This window comes from Rhinopithecus bieti, unplaced genomic scaffold, assembly GCF_001698545.2.
Source record: "Rhinopithecus bieti isolate Rb0 unplaced genomic scaffold, ASM169854v2 scaffold_25396, whole genome shotgun sequence".
NCBI lineage: Eukaryota > Metazoa > Chordata > Mammalia > Primates > Cercopithecidae > Rhinopithecus > Rhinopithecus bieti.
This window is the reverse complement of record NW_016812016.1, coordinates 2,309,343-2,324,957: the sequence shown is the minus strand read 5'-3', so window position 1 is coordinate 2,324,957 and position 15,615 is coordinate 2,309,343. Positions and strand designations below refer to the sequence as shown.

General features: G+C 38.4%; 1 protein-coding gene across 2 annotated transcripts in view; it reads left to right on the top strand.

Annotated features, from left to right (window-relative positions):
- The window catches only part of MACROD2 (mono-ADP ribosylhydrolase 2), a 161,957-nt gene extending 146,606 nt beyond the window's left edge, over positions 1–15,351 (top strand). Inside the window, exons 7-9 of one of the 2 annotated variants that reach the window (XM_017895522.1) lie at positions 3,444–3,521; positions 6,790–6,858; positions 12,002–15,351. In XM_017895522.1, the coding sequence (XP_017751011.1) occupies positions 3,444–3,521; positions 6,790–6,858; positions 12,002–12,045 (191 nt within the window). In that variant the 3' untranslated portion in view covers positions 12,046–15,351. Of the gene's footprint in view, positions 1–3,443; positions 3,522–6,789; positions 6,859–11,998 lie in introns of both variants that reach the window. The other variant, XM_017895521.1, reaches the window with a different exon arrangement.
- The last annotated feature ends 264 nt before the right edge of the window (positions 15,352–15,615 follow it).

Sequence of the window (15,615 nt, the reverse complement as noted above, 5' to 3'; positions counted from 1 at the left end):
CCCTGTCTTTTCAAGGTCATTTTGTATGTTTATTTCTTATATATTCTGTATAGGAGTCCTTTGGCTTATTTTCCTCTCCCTTAGCATGTTTTGATAAACTTATTTTAATGGTTGGTGCTTTGTCCTGTGTAAGAAAGTTTTGCATAATGATGTGAAGGTCTTTGTCCACATTACCTTTCACATTTATTTCTTTTTGAGGGTAGTGGAAACTATTTCTTCAGTATAGGTCTGTGGACATCAAATTCTCTCAGTCGTAGTCTCCAAAAAATATTTTATTTCAAATTCAAATTTGGAATTTTTTTTTAACACTTCAAAGATGTCATTGCATTATCTCTGGTTTCCATTATTTTCGTTATGAATTTATGTATAAGCCTTATTGTTGTTATTTTGAAGTTAATGGATCTTTATTCACTAGATAACTTTATTTTTTTCTTTAATGTTTGTTTTCAGCAGTTTCACAATGATTAGACTGAGTGACAGGTTTTTTTTTCATTAATTTTGCTTGGGAATCGTAACGGTCTTGAAACAGTGGTTTGAGATTATATCTTTCATTAATTTTGGCAAATTATCAGACATTATCTCTTAAAATATTCCTTTTGCTCCATTTTACATAAGATAAATCCTATCTCATATGGTTTCTTCACTCTTATCTGCAGTTTTCATCTGCAGTTTAGGCTTTATGTCTTTTTCCAACCTAGCTTTTGGCTTACTAACCTCCTCTTTGACCATGTCTACCTGGTGTCAAAATCGCCTATTGAATTCTTAACTTGTTTTTGTGGGTTTTTTTTTTTTTTTTTCAGTTCTAGAGTTTTCATCTGACTTTTGAAAAAGTATCCAACTCTCTGATAAACTACTATACCATAAAAATTATTCAACTTGGCATCCAATTTCCAAAATACATTAATCGTTATTTAAGCTGCATCCGCAATACCTGGATCTCTGATGTATACTCATATGTCATCTCTTTTATTCTCTTGGTTTTCAGTGACTTGTTCTTGTTCCTCTGAAATGCCAGGTAATTTTCGTATTGAATTCTGGACACTGTGTTTGAAAAACTGTAGAGATAACTTGAGGCTTTTAATCTTCCTCCAGAGAAGATTCGCTTTTGAGTCTGACGGTCAGCAGAGCGCTATAATTCAATCAGGAATTTTATTAATTAAAAGTTAGACTTCAGGCTTTTTTAAAGAGCTGGTCTATTTCAAGTTCATCCTTGCCCCCAGGATGTAACCCTTCAGGGGACCCCACCGAAAACCTGAGGTGGTTAGCAGGGTACCTCTCCTTGGTAGAACCCAACCTTCAAGTTTTGCTCCCTGCCCCAGCCTCACAAAACACCTTCAGGCTCTCTTCAACTTCTTGACACATGTGCAATGTCACCTTTATCATTTTGCATTTCCTCGGGTTTGTCCTGCATTCATGGCACTCTGGGGCCTTACAATGCTATTTTTAAATAATTTATTTGGTGTTTCTAGCTGTTCTTGGTAGAGGGTTAGTCGGCATCATGACAGTCCACCTTAGGCAGAATCCCTTTCTCATTATAATTTTAATTTGCATTCCTCTTGTTGTTAGCAAAGTAAATTACCTTTTCATGTGTTTTGCAGGCCATTTTTATATCTTCTTTATTAACTGTTAAATCTCTTGCCCATTTTCCTATTAAGTTGGTGGTCTTCTTCATCTCCGTTTTTAGAAGGCCTTATATATTAAAGATTTTAGTAACACTTTGTCTATGATAAAAGTTGCAAATATTTTCCCTCAATTTGTAGCTTTTTAAACATTTCTTTTGCTATTTTTTCCATTAAAAAGTTTATTATGTTTATAAAGTCAATTATTTTGTTCTTGCTCTCTATGACTTCTGTGTTCTAAGGCATAATTAGCAAAGTTTTCCTGCTCCCAGGCTTAGGGGAGTTCACCAATGGTTTCTTCTCTCATTGTGTGTTCAAGGAGTATGTTGATGAACAATTGAAAAAGGGTACATTTCTAGAATAGGCAGTGTGAGAAAGGTATTATATAGTGTTAACAAGTCCAGCTGGAAGCTCCAAGTTTTGTTTTTCCTTTTCCACCTCATTCTCAGCGTGAAAAGCACTGTGGACACAATGACTTTCATCTTGTCCTTGAAGAGTTGAGGAGACCATGAGTCCTTTTTTTCCCTTGTGTTATCCTTTTCCCGAGTTCTTTCATCTACTCCCATACTACGAATGTTACCCTATTTTGTGTCCCCAAATACCCACATGTTCCATTCATAATTCTTTCCTCATAATTCTTTCCTCAATGCTAGATGCAAAACTTGTTTGATATCTCACATCAATGCCCCTGCACTTCAGGCTTTAAATCTAAAAGACTTTCTTCTTCTTTTACCACTCTGCTTGTTTTATATGTCATCAATTAATGACCTCTCTGCCATTCGTCTACCTAAGCTCAGAGCCCAGTCACCTTTGAATCATGTTTCTTAATTGTCAACCTCAATACATCATTACCAAGAGTACAAATTCTGCCTCTGAAGATCTCTTCCTTTGTAGACATTGTAAACTGGATCTTTCCTGTCCTTGCTTTTTTCTCATCAGTAGGCACATGAAGTTTAACATACTCTGGGCACAGTAAGTAATCAGGTAATGAAAATAAATGTAATCCTCTCTTTAAAAATGTACAGAAATCATAAAACCTTTAAAATTATGGGTTTTCTCGCACTTTATATATGTATTTGTATTTACAAATGTCCTTGCTCTTCAAGTTATAAAAACTTAAGAGAGATTTAACTAAGAAGCAAGAAATGATTGTCCTTTTGAATACCTGGAAATGTTTTTGCAATATGAAACACATTTCCTTTACTACACTGAAGCGTCTCATTGAAGCACCTTGTGAAGCTGTGCAAATAGAGGCCAGTCACAAAGGAAATCTACTGATGACTAAATTCTCAGCAATCCAAAATGGGAGCATCAGAGGTCTCCTAAGGAAACAACTAAACCATTCATTTCTGTTTAAAATACAAACAACAACAGCAACAAAAACTCTCACTACCAGGCAAATGAATCTTTCAGCTTTCAGGCATTCCTAAGGCAAAATTCATTTTCTCCTTTTCCTCTTCTAAGGTTAAACGACTTAAACTCTGTCACACCCACCCATGCATAAGACACACTTCCCTAAATTTAAACTGTAGGTTGTTCTGAGGAAATCAACTTTTCCTGCTGTCATGCTACAAGATTTCTAATTTGAGAAACTATATATGTATATATGTGATCATCTCACAAATTGAAGAGAACTTACAAGGCCGCACTAAAGTATTCAAGCAATTCAAGCCTCTGTTTCCTCTTTTAACATTTCTGCAGAAGAAGTTGAATCCCAGGAGTATTTTTGAATTTCAAAGGGCGATGGAGGGTGACAGAAATGATTGGCCCTCAGGCTGTTATAATTCTCTATTAATCAGGGACTGTGGTCTTTTTCTCTTTCAGCTCCAGGCGAGGACACACCTAGAGTGCCTGGGAAAAGTGAAGGCTCCCATGACCTAGAAAATACTCCAGGTCCTGATGGTAAGGTTCTGAGCTATTGGAGCCCATGCAAACTACAAATCTGGCATATTTTCTATGTGTAATCTAGGAATAAGGGAGCTTATCTGTTCTATAAAGCAACATATTTGGTTAGAACAGGGTAAATTTCAAAAACCATTTTGTATTACAAACCAATAAAATGGTAGCCTCTTATAAAAAAAACAAAACAAAACCTGTTGCTGTTTTAAAACAGCGTATGTCTTGGTTTAATCATATCTTATAATACTGAGGACTCAAGAGATACTTTCAAGACTAAAGTGAACTGAAGTCTACCTAGTGAACTTTATGGAAGCATTACTGACTTCTGCAAAAGGTACTTAGCCTCCTGTTACCCTGCTCCACTCAGCATTAGGGAGAGCCTTACCTTGGGTGTGGGCTAAGATTGTTCCTGTACCTTCATCACTTCACTCCACTCTATCACATCCGATGCCTTGGTTAAAAACATAGTGAGTCTTTAAAACCACCTTAAAATAAATTTTCAAAAAACCTTTAAAACGTACATCTAATTTTGTAGGCATCTAAAGAGTCTGAGCCTCAGGAATATTAATATCCCTTTTCCCCTGCACAATGATGCTAAGGGCCCTTTGAAATACCACTACTTACACTAGAGAAACAACTATTTGAGCCGGTCTGATGTAATATGTATTTGATTCCACTGGCCCATAGAGTTTAGGAGAACCAGAATTGGTTAGGTGATCAGTCATTTAAGTATCTTGCCATTTGGGTTATTTTAGCCAAAGGAAAAAAACAAATTACTTTGAGTTGATAATGACCTTGGAAAACATTTAGCCAATGGTGGATGTTATTTGTAGTCTTAAATAGAATTTCCTATACCAGGTATTCCCTGCTCCCACCGGCTTATCATCACCGAATTGCCTCCCTTAATTATAAGCCCGTTGGCTTATATAGCCCAAATTGACCTTTTACTCATGGGCATGCATTGCCCATGAGAACAACGTTTCTAAGCCCCAGACGCGTCCATTAAGAGCCACTGCATGTTAGTTATGAGCAGTTGAACTAAACCTGCTTCAGCTTGGTTGTGATGCTATAGGCGTGGTTCTTAGCTAGTTCTTTACAAATCATGTTTTGAGGAATATCAGGCCCATGAATAAAAGAGAAGTAAATGTGAAATACTAAGTTTTAGTCCTCGCTTGGAGATTCTCCATACACAGTAGGGGATTGCAGGCTCTCAGAAATCTCAGAGGTAAAGAGACTTGTTTAACATGATTTATAGTTGCTTTTCCCAAACTTATTTGATGATGGGATGCTTTTTATAGTACCATTTATTAGTAGGTTTTAGAACTAGTATCCCTTGGTTGGAAGAAGAAACACTGTATTTTATCCTGCACGCTCCCACACCGAGAAGGGTAAACTTACAATAACTTTGCAGAGCAGGATGGACGGTGGATGAATGCTTATACTTACATAGGGTTGCTGCATCTGGCCAGTTTATTTATGGGGTTTAAAATGAGTTCACACATCATTAGAAACTCAGGGCAGTTTGCAGGTCAGAACAAGGAGACCTGCTTTTAAAACCTTCCTTATTGGGAGAGAGTTCGGTGGATGCTGTATAACATCATTCTCTCAAGCCTCTTCGAAGTGTGAAAATCAGCATCTGCCACAACTTTACACTAATTTCATGTTTGTGAAAAAGCAGATATAGGCTGTTGGTTTTGTGCAAATACATGAAAACTGCCCAAATGAGAACAAACAGTGGTTACTTATTCAAAGGTAACTATAACAAAGGTGGCCATTATCACTTGTGTTTGGCAGACTCAAAGGCGGGCAGGGGATGGGAAACCCCCCTTTATAGGTTAAAAAAAGGGAATACTTCAAGCATCCTCTGATTGGAGGTTGTTGGCATAGAGAAGCTGGACGTGGCCAACTAGAAGTGGGGCACCTTAAGTGATTGTCTTAGGGAATACATGTGGCTTTCCCTGGTTGGTCCCAAGTTGGAAGCAGGGGCAAAAAGTAGGAATGCTGACAGTCCCTGACCAAGTCCTGACCGTTCTGAGTCAATTGCTGCAGAGACTGTTTTGGTTGCCTAGGCTAGCTTCCGCAGAGGTTTTACATAAGAATTCTATCATTATATATGATCTGGCCAGTGTCTATTTGTATATTCAGTCTCTCAGCTTATAATGTGGACTCTGATGCTTGAAAAAATACCAATCTAATTAAACCTACTGACCCTTGGAAATTTTTAGAGTGAACGCTCTGCCTGCTGTGGGCTACTTCTGGAGAATGGTAGTAATCATGCATTCTGTTTTGATGCAAATGCTCACATAGAATACATTCGGTCAGGTAAAAGCACATGTTTTATCATGACTATGGGATCTGGTTAGATGGTCGGCTTTTTCATTTCATGGCTGCTCACTGCCACTGCAGCAGCTATCGGCAAGTCTACAAGGTCTGTTTTGAATTCTGAAATTGAGAGTACAGCAAACCAAACAGGCCTGATACTGACATTTTGGAGCGAGCTGCTTACCTCTGCATGTCAGTGATGTGCCTTGCTTTGCCTTCTCTCTTTATTTTCTTAGATATCTATTAAAGCCTTTGAATTTATCCAAGAATCATAATATGTACATCCAAACTGTCAACCCCAAAATCTGGTCTGAAGTGATAACTCAGTTTCTACAGTTGAGGGAAGAAGGCAATCCTGCCCTCCTCCACTGGGTTAGGCCGTTTTTGTGTTGCTATAAAGGAATACCTAAGACTGGATAATTTAAAAAGAAAAGAGGTTTAATTGTCTCATGGTTCTGCAGTCTTTACAGGAAGCAGGATGCCAGCATCTGCTTCTGATGAGGACCTCAGGAAGCTTACAGTCATCGCGGGAGGAGAAGGGGGAGCATGCATCTCACATGGCCAGAGAATAAGCAAGAGAGAGAGGCAACATGTCACACACTTTTAAACAACCAGATCTCACAAATTAGCTCATTCATCACAAGAAGATGACACTACACCATTCATGAAGGACACATCCCTGCAATTCAATCGCCTCTCACCAGGCCCCACCTCCAACATTGGGGATTACATTTCAACATGAGATTTGAAGGGGGTGTCTGAGGTATATCCTCTACCCCACCAGTAAAATCTACAAGAGTAGTCCCCAAATCTTGAATGAATGAAACAAATGGAAAAGAGGCAACAAATAGGAAATCAGGAAAGTATCAAGTCATGGGCCATTTTGATGTGTCTCAGAATTTAGGTTTAATGAATATTTAACTTTTTTTTTTTTTTCCTCTGGTGACAGTGGAAATGAATAGTCAGGTTGACAAGGTAAATGACCCAACAGAGAGTCAACAAGAAGATCAACTAATAGGTAAGATGCCCCTTGTGGTGAGATTTTCAATTGATCGACCAGCCATAAGAACTATTTGCAAATAACATGTTGGATTTCCCTTGGTTTTTGCCAAGTTCCCACAGCATGGCTTGGGATAAACTTTGAAAATCTTTAAACCAAATAACACAGCATAAGGAGAAAGGATCACCCCTAGAAGCTTGCCATCTTGAAGGGGAAAAGATGAGCTACAGCACATTCAAATCATGTATACCCTGGTTTTCTGTGCTTTGACAAGTAAAAGATGTCTCCATCCATCTCACCCCTGGCCTCCTGGAGTGGTCAAATTATTTCAGAAACTCCAAGGTGATTCTGAAGCATTGCTTTTCTCGAAGCTACCTGCTGAGTTGCTTGGTATATCTGTCTTTAAGCATAACACTCAATCTTTGCCCTGGAGTTTGTATAAAGGAATATGAGTGTGTTTGGACAGAAACAAGCCTGCCTTACGTCCTGTTTTTTCACACCACTACCTGTGGACTCATGCATCTGCAGGAAGGTTTGTTATATTGAATGAGCTTCAGGGAACTCCCAGGAAGATAAAAAGCCTGGTCCAGACCATGTTTAGGAGTTTTTCCAGACCAACATTCTAAATCTCTCAGTAGAGACTAAAGTATATTTAGAATGATGAGGGTAACTGAGTCCAAAGCCAGTACTGCTTGCTTCATGGCAGCCAATTACATCAAGAGACAGGGTGTTGAGGCAAGGAAATGACTTTATTCCAAGAGCCAGCAAACCAAGAAGATGGCAAACTAATGTCCTAAGGATTCACCTTAAATTTATAGAATTTTAGGCTCCTTTTATCTTCGAGGAAAGGGAAGAGGGAGGTGGTTGAGATCAAGAGGTGACAGACATCTGGGCTACAGCAAGGGTCCAAGGGGGAGTTGTGAAACTTCTTTGCCCTTCCTTGGTCAGGTCACATTGCGCCTATAAATCTTTAACATAATGTTGTTACTTGTGTGCTTACTGTCTTTATCTCTTGGGTGGTTAGTTTTGGGAAGGAACTATTGTCATCTTTGCTTTAAAGTTAAACTATAAACGAAATCCCTGCCATTGTTAGCTCATCCTACATGAAGAGATGAGCAAAAGCAATTGACCTAAAAGATATCACTGGACGGGGGCAGCGGGGAGCAAAATGGAGCTAGTCATGCTAAGCCTCCTTTACACTGCTACATGAATGGTCTATAATCCTCTTCCATACCCTGAGGGCTGATGAGAAGAATTAGAAGAAGGAAATCGTGCTTGCTTTTATAACTGTTCCAACTCCTGGTTTAAAATATTTAGTTGAAAAAAAAAAAAACCTATAGAATAAATGAATCATGGATCATCGAGTGTAAGGCACAAATGATACGTTGACACCCTTGCCCCCTATACCTCCTTGCACTCCCTGCATGTTCTTGATGGTTCTCTACACTTTCCTAAGAGGTTTGGCTGTACCATTTTTGTGTTCGAGCATCATGGAAGAATAAAGTTTGGGAATATGTGAAAGAATACATGTCTTCTTCCTGTATGGTCTTGAACATCCTTTAAAACTAAATGTAATGGTATCTGTGTAATGCATGTACAGCATAAGACTGCTAAAAAGTATAAGCTCATACAAACATGTTCTTATAAACATTTCTCTTTTTTTTTTTTTTTTGCCTTTCTTTATATATTTAAAATATCCTGCTAAGCTGCAGAAATGATATGGTTGAGGGAGTTTCCATTAAAAGTATGAAGTGAGGACTAATCCATGAACAATTAAATGCAAGCACCTCCGGTGTTTTCCTTTCCTTTTACCCTTTTGGCTCCAATAAAAACTATAGACTTCTTGTCTAGATTTTTTTCGTTACAGACATTATTATTTCCTTGTGTGACCAGTGATCCAGATAAACTGCCCAGATTACTCTGTTCTTCTTGGTTAATACCAAAATGACTTTTTCTTGAAAATAAAATGAAATTGTATGTTCACCCAATATGAATCAGTGTCAAAACTTTTTTTTTTTTTTTTTTTTTTTTTTTGAGCACAGTCTCCCACTCCTGTCACCCCGGGGATAGCAGTGTAGTAGGGCACGATTTTTTCCTTGGCTCGCCGTGCAACCTCCGCTCCCTGGTTCAAGTGATTCTCATGCCTCAGCCTCCTGAATAGCTGGGATTACAGTTGCATACCACCATGACTGGCTAATTTTTTGTATTTTTAGTAGAGATAGGATTTCGCCATGTTGGCCAGGCTGGTCTTGAATTCCTGACCTTGAAGTGATCTACCTGCCTCAGCCTCCCAAAGTGCTGGGATTACAGTCCAGGTATCAAAACTTAAAGTCCAAAATTAGTTTAAGGAAACTAAATTCCAGGAAGGAGAAGTGACATGCACAGGGTCACCTGGCTCATAAATGGAAATTTAAATACTCCAATTCAAAATTCTGCTCCCTAAGCAATAGCAAGTTTCTGGACACAGTTGTCACAGAGGCAGAATGAATGACTTGTGCAACGTCACTGACTCCCACAGCAATATTTACACAGAAGGGTTTGTTAAGGTGATCCGGTCATTTGACAGGAAGAAGGAACCTTTGCTCCATGAATCATACCTTCAAGGAAATTAAAGAAATACAGTGAAATAGAGAGTTCAAAGACATAATACAAGAATGTTTGGTGTTGTATAATTTGTAATTGTAAAAAATCAGGGGTAGCATAAGGATACAACAGGGGGAGTGTTAAATGAATCAATGGAACACTTTCCAAATGTAAATGTTTTCCAACAAGTATTTAAGGGCAGTAAAGATGGTTATGAAATCTGAACCTTTGGTTCTGGAGAAACATGGAAGACTGAATGTGGCTTCTAGGTTGAGCTTTAAGAGGCTTGTAACTTCCATTTTTGCACTCTCATAATGCTCGCTGCCTGGAATCCAGACACCTTGAAAGAAGCCCAGGTTATCCTATAGAATGAAGGAGGTCACATGGAGAAAAGTCCTAGGAAATGAGAGTCCCTTTCAGATGTTCTGGCCCCAACAGGTACCACCTCAAGCAGATGAACTGCCCAGCTGAGTCAAGGCCAGATGGTAAAATCATGAGAAATAATGAATCACTCATATTATAAGCCATTAAATTTTGGGCTTCAGATTGTTGATACAGAGACAGGCCTTATGGCCACAGTCTTGCATTTTAATGCCCACCTTGGACCTTGAACCACTCAAGGTAAGGAGTTGGAACTGATAGCTCTGCATAAATAAATCTGGGACTTCCAGCTCAAGAAATTCACAGAAAGACTTGGATCTGCACCAGGTACTGCATGGGGAAAGAAAAAGGCTCCCGAGATAGAAACCACAAATACACTGTGAGTTGGAAACACAATTTTATGTGATCCAAAGTCATGCAGTAATAAACAAATTGAAAAATGAACTTAATAATCAATTATAGACCAGTGTGATCCCTGGTGTATGTGGCAAATGGAAATATGAAACTATCCCATGGAATTTCTGCAAAAGAAAAACAAATTCTGAAGCTGAATTTACAGTTTTAAGACTTACAGAACACACTAGGAAATGATCCATTTTGAGTGAGAGTCAGTAGGTAAAATTACAGGACAATTAGCACTATGAGAACATTAGAGAGGAGGGAATTTTGAAGATTTTATAAAATAGCTACATTTGAATGACAAAACAGATAAAAGCAGACATAAAACAATCAGAACAGAGCAACACTAAATAATTAACAGCAATAGAAAAAACAAATTAAAATGTAGTAATATAAAAGACACATGAAGAGACAGGAAGGAGAGCAAGAGAATAACCAAGACATGTTAAGTTCAATAAGAGTTCTACAAGGAGATAAGGCAGTGTAGGGCTATGTATTTGATTGATACCCACCAAGCCTCTCCAGGCTTAATTTAATTTGGACTGAGATTACTGAAAACCAGGGACCCCAGATATAAAATACAGAACCACAATGAAATCCCGCCACGCTCCCACTAGTATTGAATTATAAAGTTAACACCACCAAATGTTACAGAGGATGTGGAGCAGCTAGAACTCTTATACGTGGCTGTGGAACATATAAAATGGTTCAACCACATTTTTAAAAATTGTTAGTTTCTGGCAAAATTAAGTATATATCCATCCTATGACCCAACAATTCTATTCCTATTTGAGAGAAATGAAAACCTATATTCATAAAAGCCTTGCACAAGAATATGCATAGCAGATGTGCTCACAAAAGCCCCAAACTTGACACAACACAAATGTCTAGCAGCAGGAAAATGAACTTTAAAAAGTGACATAGACATACATGGGAATTCTAGTTAGCAACGAAGAGGAACAGATTAACAAAGCAGCAACATGAATGAATCTCAGAAGCATTACGCTGAGTGAAAGGAGATAGACACAATGAGATACTTGTATGATTCCATTTGCAGGGAGTTCTAGGGCAGAAAAAAACTAATTTATGGAGATAGAAATCAGATCATTTGTTCTTTCCAGCAGGAATGGGGTAATAGGGAAGGGAACTTTCTGGGGTGATGATATAATGTATATCTTGGTGGTGTGGGTTTAATGTATGCATTTTTCAAAACAGATTGAAATGTATGCTTAAGATCTGTGTGTTTTCCTGTAGGCAGATTACACCTCAATTTTAAAAATCTAAAAAAAAATAAAACGTATAGGCTCTTCTAGGGCAGTGTCTTAGCATTTTCTCATGGGTAGTGAAAAAGGCAGATAATTTAATAAATACAGTCTGAAGTGGTGGCATAACCATCAATGACTTTTGCAAAGCAGCATTATGAAAATTGTTATTTTTATATGCCGATCCCTGGAAACTAGAGTGTGTGCATGGGCCTGAAAAGGGAAGCCACATCAACTCAGGGTTACAGTTTTCAAAGAATACTTTGAAGAATTGAGTGAATTGTCCCCATCAGCCGAAGCTCGTTGTCAATGTGGCATACATTTATTAGCAGTGATTTATATGCTCTTTAAAGATACCATGTGCCAGCAATTACAGCTCAGCTATCCAAAGCTCTTTGATAGTCAAATAAGATATTCCTGGCCTATGTGAGGGGTGAGAGACATTTAAATGGCTGTATTAAAAAGGTATTCCTTGCTAAGCCTGTGAAGGTGTCTTATCTTTAATCTAACAAATGGCTTCTCTTTGTCTTCAGCAGGGGCACAAGATGAAGTGAAGGAACAAAGAACTGGAACTAAATGACAATCCACGGCATTGCAAGGCCTCTTCTGGCTCTGGGGGAGTTCGGGAAGATAGTAGCACACGCTGTGGAGGAGGGTGGGGGTGGGGGGAAGGCAAGTCCCACAGAAGGACGGGGAATCCTTTACTCTAATTTCTCCAGCTGCATTTTGTTCCGTTTATCTGCAGAAAAAGAAAGAAAAAAAGAAAAAAAAATTCCTTTAATTTGGTGGAGGGACCCACGTTAACGCATCTTTCAGGCATTATCCTTGTAATCTCTGTCTTTTCTCTTACAACTTGGCCCCAGGGTCACAGTGGCTTGGTTGAACAATCACATGTGTATCCTGGCCCGTCTGCTTTCTTGGTTATTTCACAAAGCTGGTCACACAGTGGTGTATTCAAAGGAAGGGGAGGAAGACAGTTGTTTAATGAGCTGCAGGCTACATTTTAGGAATCAATGAGCCCAGCAGCAGTATAATCCCCAGACAGAGGAGGCAGGATAGAACATGGGCAAAAACCTTGGAAACCACTTGGAAAAGGACTGGACAGTGAGATGAAAATATTTTCTTCAGGGATTCCCAAGGCACAGTTTGTTCCAAGTGGCTAATGAGAAATATGGAAGCTGAATTTTTTCCAGAGCAGAGTGCAGAGGCATAACAGAAGGGTGGGCCCTGGCAGCCATCTGGGTCTCTTCCTTCCTAACCAGGGTGGCAGGTGCATCCTCCTTTCGCATTGACTTTCAGCAGAGCTTACTTGGTTCACGAGGTCTTCACATGGAGACCACCAGTGAGAGGTGACTCTTTGCTGGATAACTGTAAAGGATGGCCCTTTGCTAGGTGTTGCAGTTAAAAGCTAAGACAAGGAGTACTGCATTTAGGACCCAAACATATGCCTATGAATATCAAAAGCTCCTCCTGAAATCTCTGTATGTTTTCCATAAAAGAACATCCTGTCTTCACCCAAGGCTTGACAGCCCACAGAGTAGTCTCATTTGAAATTACAGGAAATTAGAGCTTTTGCTTGCAGTTCTGTCTTTCTGGTCTGTGTTTAAATGGTGTCACTTGTTTATGCCAAGTTCAAGGCTGATTTGATGGTTGTTTCCCCTCACCCAGAAAACCCTGAAGGGGAGGATACAGCCCTGAAGGGGAACAGCAGTACTAAAAACCCAAGATGCCAGTGGGCACAAGGGATGGCAATCTTGAGGAGGCCAGGCGTCGTCACCGGTATCTATCCTAGAGCCAGTATAAGGCCAGATGCCTACTTCCCACAGCCTCCCCGGGTTCCAAAGTCATGTCATTGTTTTCAGTGGAAACATGTCATTTGTTTCATATCTTCTTAAATCTGTCTTCCTTATAAGGGCTTTAGAGTTAAAACTTATTCATACTGTTTTTCCTAACAGAGGGAGAAAAATAGTGGATTGAGTATTATTTCTAAAATAAAAGGATGTTCTGTTTTCTAAATATTCCATCAAATTCTTCAGTTTTGTACTTTTTCGATGGAAAATTCCTCTTCTTATCTTCCTATGACTTTGATTTTAGCCTTTCTGAATTTGTTACCCCTTCTGGATGGCTTATTTGATATACTGGAATAGTTAACAAGCTATACTTCAGCATACGCAATATATTCTAACAAAAATTTTTTAAACAAAATCAAGACATCAGCAAGAATGACATTTACGTGACCTCATAATGTGGGATTATGGCCTTCTGTTGCTATTCCAGTTTGATATGGAAACATCTATAACCTCTATTGCCATTAGATGTTGCTTTTTGGAAAAGCAAAGCAAAGGCTCACTTTAAGGAATCTAAGAAATGATGTCATCCAAATATTGACAGTTTCTATATTTCATGCCATCTTTATAACTCAGTTGAAAGTTGCCATCATTCTTGTGAAGTGTTTGACAAGTACAATCTGCTAGAAGCTCGTTTTTCTTGTGCCTCCCAAATGTTAGTGCTACTCAGCCTCAGTAATGAGTTACAGTTGAAAAAAACATGAGGGAAACAGAGGGACAGAGATTTTCTAATGAACAATGATGGAAGAGACCTAATGTCCTCACTAGAAACAGCCAGGATGGGAATTATCCAGCCCTGGCATTCTCCTTATCATCAATGACAGTCATTTAATTCATTTATTTTAAATTGGGTGGGGTAGAAGTGGAAGGAGGGAATTCTCTGCCTAAAAATTCTAGAAGAATGAAAGTAATCTTTGTATCCAGGAAGCTAAGAGAATGAGGAATAAATATCTTCAGCCCCACTCCTGAATTTGATTTATCTTCAATCTGTAATTAGATTGTGTTTTCATTTTTGCTTCGTCATGCTTGTTGATTGCTATTTGGCTATACAGTTTTATGCTTTAAAACAAATGATAAAGTTAATTTCTAATTCAATAGTGAAATATTAACAATCTAACTATAGCCAGATCAAAGACACCTGAACACAGAAAACCTTCATTTGCTGGTGCTGCCATTGGCTGGCTGTACAATGGAATAGATTTGAAAAGCTGATTGATTTTCCTGCACATAAATTGTGGATGTCAATTTCCAACCAAACTCCAATCCAGCTATGTGGCATGAAGGGTTACAGGAGGGAGGGAGGAAAATAGCCCTATGTTAGTCATGTTTGCATACAGAGGACCAAAGTAGGCCTTCAACATAATAGTTCTAATTAAAATGGTCCTCGCTGTAGGAGAGACAAAGGGGCTTTTCCTCTAGCTGGTAACTATTCAGATGATGGACAAGTCTTCTTTCATAAAAGATTACAAAGAAGGCATCCGAATCACTGTCTGTGATACTGGGTCACATATTAATCACCGCAGCTAATTGTAAATCTTTCTATGAAACACTGAAAAGCCTCTTTGTGAATTAATACAGTTCTGCTTGATGCACTTGATTTGAAAAGACATTTCTCTGTATGTGGTGCATGTCGGCTTTGCTTTGAAAAATAACAAAGTTAGCAGAATATGTTCAATATATTTTCTTGGGGAATAGGGTTTTTATTACATGATTCATTAAGGATTTGCCTTACCCTGACATTTGTGATATAAAGGAAAATCAGAAAAAAAGTAATTTTCTTGATCAAGGTATGTTTTTACTTAATGCAAATAAATGTAGTCTGTTGCTTGCAAGGAAAAAAAAATGGCTTCTGATATCTGGTATAAACTGCTAAATAGGATAATACGTGCCTCTTTTGTTAAACCAGCATTTAAATGCTGGACTGCTTCTAAATCTGTTTGTTTCTTTTCATCTGTGCCATACACTAAAAAACAACTGTTGCCTTCATACTATATTTGTTAGAGCAGAATACAAATAAAATTTGAGAGGATAATGTGAAATTATCTGTGTTTTGTGAAATTTGTTCTTTAGCCACAAGCAATGAGTAACGAAAAATACTCAATATGATTTGATTGCAAATATATGTATGTAAAATTATTCCTGTAAGTCAGCTTTAACTTACTGATAGTTTTCCCTTACTAAGACTGGTCAGCGTGTTGGCCGTGTTTTTCAAATTTTAAACTATAGAGTAGTTTTGTATAGATACAAATCCCAGTGTCTAAGTTTTCGCTGAATACCAGATAATTACTTAGCCCTAGCATCAG